The sequence below is a fragment of the Phascolarctos cinereus genome, unplaced genomic scaffold (genome assembly GCF_003287225.1).
Source record: "Phascolarctos cinereus isolate Bilbo 61053 unplaced genomic scaffold, phaCin_HiC Scaffold_9;HRSCAF=440, whole genome shotgun sequence".
In the NCBI taxonomy this organism is placed as follows: Eukaryota; Metazoa; Chordata; class Mammalia; order Diprotodontia; family Phascolarctidae; genus Phascolarctos; species Phascolarctos cinereus.
Window position 1 is genome coordinate 246,693,125 of NW_027556402.1, and position 9,129 is coordinate 246,702,253.

Genomic DNA, 9,129 nt, shown 5'->3' on the forward strand with positions numbered 1-9,129 from the left:
GACTTCCCAAGAAGGTCCAGAACATAATAAGAAGAGTAATAAGGGCTGACTTAAAACTGTTTACACTGTATGTAACAAGAAAGAAGGCAAATTACAGGATCATGTCTTAAGAAAATGTTGTGTTATAATATTCTTGTTGCACAATGCAATGCATACAATATGTGCGTGATGTATGTGTATATATGTGTATAAAATATAATTTTCATTTAGCTGAACTGAAATGAACTGCACTTAATTGAACTGAATTGAATTTGTTTCAAGTTTGTTTTAATCAAACTAAATTTTCCTATCTTTAACTTTACTCTGCAGAGCTACTCTCACCAGTCACAGAGTAAAGAGATGATCCAATACATCTCTCCCTTATCCTTTTCATATATTACTTGTACTATGAAAGGTGATTCAGATCAGCTTTCACCTAATTACTGCTCTCACTTCCCAGTGACAAATGATCAAAATGAATTATATTTTCATCATAATTTTCTATTATTTTTTTTTATCCTGGGATGGTTTGGCTTTAATGCTTGAAACAGTTTTGAAATAGCTTCTTATGCTGAAAAAATAAAGTTTTGGATTTATTTTTTTTCTTTTCTTTTTTTTTCAATTATGCACTTAACAATAATTCACAAACACAAACACCCTGATATATAAAGAACAACTAAAAATAGTTAGATGCAAAACTGTGAGCTTCTCTTTTTCCTTGAATAGATAATAAACTTCATAAGGCACAAATAGTATAGCTACCTGTTCAGATACGATTTCAAGAAAATCTCCTTCAGTAGACGTGTCATGGGAGACACAAGATTGGCTTTAATCATCTCTTTTGTTGCCTGTGGTGAGGGTAATACACAAAGTAGAAAATGCCCATTGAGATTCTCAGCAGCCCTACTCCCCGAGGTGTGGAAGACAGATAAAAGCTCCAGAGCACTGTTACAAAATTCCTTGTCTATAGAAGAAACAATGATTGCCTTACATTATACTTTATAATATTATTACATATTATAGGTTTCTGTCTATTCTGAAGTTGGCCATGATATGGCCAATGAAAACTAATTAAGGGTTTTTTTTTCTATTTTAATATATTGCATAAGCTCAAATTATGAGACTGTCTTTTTAGGGGGCAGTGTTTTATTGCAGTGAAAAGGTTTTATCAATAGCCTAATCCACTGAACCAGGGGAAATAGGAAAAAAAGTCAGCTAAGGGAGAGCACCTTCAGTTAAGTCAATACATCAAGACATTGTTGATCTTTCCCTATGCAATGCCAGCTCCTGAAAGCCTGAGTAGTTTTATTGGCATCCCTGTGGCTGATGAATGAGAAGGGTGCTTCCAGGCAAAAGAGGCATTTCTTAAACTGAAATCATGTCAGTTCTAATAGTTATAACTTTTTTTATTTTCCTAGCATTGTTACACGAATGGCATATTGATTAACCATGGGACGCAATAAGGTATCAAGCATAATCCCTGCCATGAGAAGAATTAAGTTATTTGAGATTACTTATTCCTCTATTTCAAGAGTCTCATATTTTTTCAGTGTCATTTTCCTCTTCAATAATAAAAATCACAATTACTGTCTGACTAAATAAATGTTCTGGGGGAGTTCTGTCCTACCCCCACTCCTTATTGCTCCCCTAAAAAATATCATACAAGAACATCAACAGTCCATTTCTGTTTACACTTTACCACCATGCTACACATAGAGCTTTTTGATTCGGTGGACGTGCCAAAGTTGAATTCTGCAGTCCCCCAAACTTATAAGGATATTTGCACTTATAATCTTGATAACATGTCATTCTTAGTTTATTAAATAAAGCTCCCTCTATGAATACCAAGTAGATATGTTTTCTGCCACTTTTAGCTTTAGAGAGTCACCAAGAATAGTAAGAGATTATATAATTTGTCCAAGATGATGCTGTATGTGTCAGAATTAGGATATGAATCTACCTTGTCCAGGCCCCAAGGCCAAATTTCTATTTTCATTGTTTCTGTGTAACATCATCTTTTTTTTTAAACTTTTCTATAAACCTGTTTCATTTCTATGTGATGATGAGGCATCAAATGTTGTTTTGATTTGAGGTGGAGTGATAAAAGAAGTATATATATATATGTATAAATTTTGAACTACATGTTCACAATCTATGGTTTTCATATGATACGAAGAACCTAGTGTGGAAACTGCTATCAAAAAGAAGGTAACAACAAATCTATGATTTATGAAATAAATCCTATTGACCTTCATGAAGCAATGAAAGATTAAATTACTTTTTTGTTGTCCAATTATTTTAGTCACATCTAACTTTTTGTCACCCCATTTGAGGTTTTCTTGGCAGAGATACTGGAATGGTTTGCCATTTACTTCTCTAGCTCATTTTACAGGTGAGGAAACTGGAACAAACAGGGTTACATGAGATGTTCAAGGTCACACAGTCAGTAAATAAGACATTTTTAAACTAAGGAACATGAGTCTTCCTCAATTCAAGCCTGGCACTCTATGTACTGTGCCACCTAGTTGCTCTGGCTTAGAGGGCAAGAGAAATAAGAAATGGAAAGTTTGGAGAGTCACAAGCAGAGGTGGATTGAAAATGAATGTAACTGTCCTGAGGACTTCCAAAAATAGAGACTACTATTAGAGACTATGCAACAGTGCTTGACATGGAGGAGGAGGGAATGGAGAATAATAATAATAATAATAACAATAATAATAATAAATTTATTTGATAATTTTATCATATATTTAAAAAGAATGGCAAGTTATATAGATTAGATTTGCAGCTTTAGGTGGAATCATGTTTTGTTGCTGTTATACTATTATGGAAATGCTTGTTTTATTCCATAAATAAAAAATAAAATAACTTTTTAAAAACTACTGAATAGTAATCTCATTTCAGATGGTTACTAGCTATTTGACACTTGTTAATTTATTTAATCTCTCTCAGCCTTAATTTTCTCATCTGTAAAAGAAATTATTTGTAAAAATATCCAATTAGGATAAATCTTAAGGAAAAAAAAGGGGAAAGAAAAGGATAAGAGGAATTAATGGGAGTTTGTAAGATTAAGGAGAGAAGCTAGAAGATATAAAGAACTAAAGAAGACATTAGAAATATACATTCTAGAGTTTGGGTAAGGATGATTACCCACATGATAGTGACTGGCATAGAAGAATCAGTGTTATGCTTGTGTTGAAGGAAATACTAGATTTTTTTTTTCTATTAGGCTTATTCTGGTTTGGATTTTACATATTTCAGCAGCTCTCATTCACTTCTCGGATCGGTTTGGATGTGTGTATGTTTATTTTTCTTCTCTGAACTCTAACTAATGCCACAGTCTATCACTTCTTTTAATCAGCTTTAGATGTTGATCAAGGTTCATTGACCGGGCATTGTGCTGAATACTTGTGATTTAAAAAAAAATTAAGACAACCTTTCTTTCAAAGAGCTCAAAGTCTAATGCAGGGGGAAAATGTAAGAATTATGTATAAACAAGTTAAATACCAGGTAAATTGGTAATTATCAACAAAGAAGAAGATTGAGAATTCTGAAGGTTTTGAAAAAGGTGTCCTTGGCTTAGATTCTTAAAATCTAGCCACTGTTCAGATTCTTCTAATATAGCCAATATCTTACTAATATTCAGACTCCTTAAGAGTCTGACCAATATGCTGGATGTTTTAACAAACTTTGTCTTTGGCTGAAAGAAGGCTTGGGTTGAATTCTTTCAGACAGGACCCACGGGTCATGATTTTGGGATTCCAGGACCCCTAACCTCTAGACCTCATCACTATGACCCTGGGAAAGTCATTTAACTTCTATCTGCCCCTATTTACTAGACTGTAAAATGAGGTAATGGCAACTACCTCACGGGACTGTTGTAAGGATAAAATGAGATAATGTTTGTAAAGTCTTCTGCAAAACTTAAAGTGATATAGAAATGCTGATTATTATTGAAAGAAAGATATGTTTTTTCTTTTTTTCTCAACAAAAAAAGGCATCCTCTAGAACAGGGCTTCTTAAACTTTTTCCACTCACGACCCCTTTTGACCTAGAAATTTCTACATTACCCCAGGCACATAATAGGTATGTAACATAGGTAAAGAAATCAAACATTTCCTGATAATAAATCCTAAAGAAATTTATTTTAGAAAAAAAAAATTAGGGCATCTAGGTGGTGCAGTGGATAGAGCACAGGCCTTGGAATCAGGAGGACCTGAGTTCAAATCCAGCCTCAGACATTTAACCTTTTACTAGCTGTGTGACCCTGGGTAAGTCATTTAAACCTATGGCCTAGCAAAAACAAACAAAAAACAATTCGTGTGTGTGTGTGTGTGTGTGTGTGTGTGTGTGTGTGTGTGTACATAGTTTTATCATTTATTAATGATGAAAGCAATTTTTCATACTAATGAAATAGATGTGCTTATCTGTTTTTACATAAAGAATTAAATCTTGGTGCAATATTTGATGCTGCAAGATGCAGAGCATCTTCAATATTTTTCAGAGTTGCAATGTTTTGATTTTATAATGATCAGTGCTGAGAATGCCACTTTGCATAACTATGTTATACAAAAGGACAGAAGTAGGTTTAAGGCTGTTTTGGAAATTGTTGGAAATTCTGTCCTAATCCCAAAACAAAATTCATTTAATTTGGTAGGTACAGTGAGAACACTGCAATTCATAACACAAAAGTCTCGAATATGAGCCAAGATGTCCCTGGCAGCATTCATTGGCTTTGCGTGGCATGGTGGCATGATGGCATGTATAGTGAAAAGTGTGCATGTTGTGTGTTCAGAACCAAGGCTGCAAAGAAGTTGTATTCAACTTGGGCAAGTGCTGGCAGAAACACCTCAGATTCATTATGTATTTTAGTTTGAATTAATTTTTGGTTGTTGAGCATTCAGAAACCTTTTTACTGTTGGAAAATTTTTCACGACCCCCACATTAAGTTACATGAGCTGAAATGGAGTCATGATCCAAAGATTAAGAACTGGTATTATGGAAGGCAAGACCTTTATTGGAACTTAAAGGAGGCCAGGGAAACCAGGGAAACTGTAAGAGAAATATAAGGAAGGAGAATATTCCAAGTATTATGGACAGCCAATAAAAATGTCTAGAACAGGAAGATGGAATGCCTTTTCTTTTCCTTTTTTCTGATCTTAAGAAATAAAACAGGCATTTCCATAACATAGTAGAACAGAAAAGATGATTGCACATGAAACTACAATGAATAGCAACAAGAACAGAATCACTAAATCACAGTGTAGTTGGTTAGTATAATTTGTTAAAAAAAAACACTAAAAAGACTGGAGTGAGGGGAGGCATAGAAGAGGCTACAAAAGTCTTTGAACAAAACAGAGAACCGTATTAGATCCTGGAGGTGCTAGAGACCCACTGAAGTTGATTGAGTGTGTGTGTGTATGGGGAGGGGGTGTTAGGGTTGTTTGCAATAGTCAGACAGGTACTGTAAGAAGATCACTTTGTTATCTGAGTGTAGGATGGACTAAAGAAGGGAGAGATTTGTGGCAGGGAGACCAATCAGCAGGCTATTGCAATAGACTAGGCATGTGATGATGAAGGCCTGAACCATATTGATGGTAATGTCAAAGGAGAGAAAGTAGTATGTGTAACAAATAATGTAGAGGTAAAATCAGCAGGCTTTGGCAACAGATTGTATGTGGAGGGTGAGAAGGAGAGTGAGTAGTCATGCAGTAAACCTAGATTGTAAGTCTAGTTGATTGGGAGGATGGTAGTGCCCCTGGCAGTAATTAAGAAGTTTGGAAGTGAAAAGAGATTAGTCCAACAACCACTAGTTATATATTAATATCATTATTGTTATTGTTATCATTACAACAGAAGCCTGGAATTCCCCACCTGATACTTATTTTTTTTTTTATTTTTAACAGGCGAAGACGTAAATTGTGAGGGTAGCTGACAGCCCATTCTTCTTCCCTGCTGCCATCAGCAGTGTTACAACTGCATTGAAAAGGTTGATCTGTGGTTTGGCTATCTGTTGTCTTTCTATCTTGTTGCATGTCCTTTTCATCTCAGTGACCCCTGAACATTCTCTAATACTATAAAACTCACAGTTCTTTAAAAAAAGGAAAAAGAAAAAAAAGAAAAGAAAAACAAACATAAAAACCTCTCAGGTTTTAGTGGCTTATTGAATCTACTTTTCTCCATTAAATAAATAAATAAATCCCCCATGGCCTGAGGTTTCTCAAGGTAGGAGAAATCACGGGAAGCAAAATATACAATAATGTTAGCACACTTTATCTACCTCCCAACTTTACTAAGGGCTAGCCATTGAGCTGTTTTTCATGTGTTTTCGTTCATTGATTGGTTTATCCCCTCACCCTTATAGTGTCTTCTAAGTTTACTGAAAATGAATGGCCTAATAGAGAAAAGCACTTGGAGTTAGAAATACTGGTTCAGAATCCTGACTACTGGTTAGCTGTGTGATTTTGAGAAAGCCACTTCCCCTTTTAGATCCTTATTTTTCTACGAGGTAAAATGGGAACTAACACCATACATATTTATAGTTTGAACACACTGAAATAAAATATTCAAGCCATTTTTAAACCTTGAAAAATTATACAGTGTGTACCAAAACAATTCATTCAGTTCTAAAGGAAGTAAGGATGATAAAAAGAAGGATCAGATGATAAATTTATCTCTAAAAGATATTTATTGTCTTCCAGTTACAACCCCTGATTAATTATAAACTTTCTTCTTTATAAACTTTCTTAGTTTATAATTTAGCCAGTTGTTCCAAACATTTTAGTTCCATTCTAAACTTTAGTACCTTTAGTAACTTTAATTTCTTAGAATTCCAGTAAGATTTCTAGGGCATCATATAAAAATATCAATAATTTTGATTAACCAAATTTTGTAACAAGAAGGGAATAAATCTCTTTTGGACAGAAATTTATCTCCTAATCCCTCCTTTGAACAATAGTCTCTCAAATTCTCATTCCTCTTTCTACATCCCCAAGGAAATATTTCCCTGAATGTCAGATTTGTCACCTAAAATATTCACTGAAATCTGAGTATTATGGACTAATTCTGAGCATTTTGATTTCTTTCTTTCCCTGTCTCTTTGTGAACCAGAATTTATATTATTTGATAAAATTAATAATTGTGAATGCTCCCAAATATTTTTATAATAACATAATAAGATTATATTTAGTATTTCAGATTTACTCTCATGATTTCGATTGTCCCATGTTGTTTGAGGTGATGCCATCTCCCCCAGGAGATGTCTTCCTGAAACAGAAATGAAAAAGGGCTCTCCCCAATTGCTTCCCTAGAAAAAAAGTTCTTCTTGGGGTATCTAGCTTGCACAGTGAATAGAGCACTGGCCCTGGCTTCAGGAGGATGTGAGTTCAAATTCAGCCTCAGACACATAACACTTACTAGCTGTGTGATCCTGGGCAAGCCACTTAACCCCATTGCCTAGCAAGAGAAAAAAGGCTCCAAAGATCACAATCTGGCTTTTACAAACCATTTTCAATGTTCTTTAACAAATCTTATCTTGGGTTATCACTGGAAGAACCCAGTGGATGCACTCAAAATTCACAAACTTATACTCAATGCTGAAACATCTTCCCTACTTGATAGGAACCTACTAAAACTATCCTACTGCCAAACTCACTTACCAGGCAAAATTCTGGTTCTCTCTTCAAGCTCACTCAAATGTGTGACCATAATGTAGCCACCTAGGACCACTCTTCTTGCAACCTCCCATACTTGTCACATACAGGTTAGTTTCTTAGCAAACAAAGAATCAAGACCAACCTTGGGGATCTTTCTGAGTAAGCCTCCATTTTCAGAATACACTTATTTTTTGGTTGTTCAACTTGTGTCCTATTGTCTGTGGCCCCTTTGTGGGGTTTGCTTGGCAAAGATACTGCAATGGCTTGCCATTTCCTTCTCCAGCTCATTTTTCACGTAAGAAAATTGAGGCAAACTGGCTTAAGAGACTTGCCCAAGGCCACATAGCTAGTAATTGTCTGAAACCTAAATTCAATTCAAGCTTTTTCTGACTCCACATACATCCCTCTGTCCACTGTACCAACTTGTGACCCGATTCAGTATACAGAATATTTCTATTTCTTCATTTTTCCTTCTCAGTCCCATAAAGCCCCAAATTCATGACTCTTTGTATTATGAATGCATTCTATTTTCCTTAATGCTCTATGTGTAAGGATAAACTCTTTTTTTCCCCATAGGTACCATGCTGAGCACTGAAAAGAATCAGAGCAGCACAGTCACATTCATCCTCTTAGGTTTCTCTGACAACCCAGAGCTCCAGGTCCCACTCTGCCTAGTGTTCCTTGCCATCTATAGTGTGACTGTGCTGGGGAATCTGGGCATGATTGTCATCATCAGGATCAACCTCAAACTCCACACTCCTATGTACTTTTTCCTCAGCCACTTGTCCTTTGTGGACTTCTGTTATTCTACTGTCATTACTCCCAAGCTGCTAGAGAACTTAGCTGTGGCAGACAGAACAATATCCTTCCAGGGCTGCATTACCCAATTCTTTTTCGCTTGCACATTTGTGGTGACAGAAACATTCATGTTGGCAGTGATGGCCTATGACCGTGTTGTGACCATTTCTAATCCCTTGATGTATACAGTTGCCATGTCCCAGACCCTTTGTATTCTACTGGTGACTGGTGCCTACGCATGGGGCATTATCTCTTCCCTTGTCATCATGTCCTCCCTCCTTTCATTATCTTTTTGTCAATTTAGCATCCTGGATAACTTTTTCTGTGAATATTCTGTCATCCTCTCTGCTTCCTGCTTGGATACTTATACACACTTGTGATCATACTCACTTCCTACCTTTTTATTTTGACTACTGTCCTGCAGATGAATTCAGTGAGTGGAAGGCATAAAGCTTTCTCCACCTGCACCTCACATTTCATGGCCATCACTATCTATCATGGGACAATTCTCTTCCTCTACTGTTTGCCCAGGAATCAAAATCTAAAGGAGGAGGTCAAAGTGGCCTCTGTCTTTTATGCAGTAGTAATTCCAATGTTGAACCCTCTGATCTATAGTCTGAGAAATAAAGATGTGAAGGAAGCAGTCAACAATTTTAAGGTTACCAAAATCTTACCTCAGTCAATTCATTCTCATTAA

At 35.8% G+C, this 9,129-nt stretch overlaps 1 protein-coding gene across 1 annotated transcript; it reads left to right on the forward strand.

Moving 5' to 3' along the window:
• The first annotated feature begins 8,215 nt into the window (after positions 1 to 8,215).
• Positions 8,216 to 9,129, forward strand: LOC110199536 (olfactory receptor 5D18-like). Its single transcript, XM_020974415.2, is given in 2 exon segments — positions 8,216 to 8,798; positions 8,801 to 9,129. Coding segments are annotated over 2 exon segments (912 nt in total).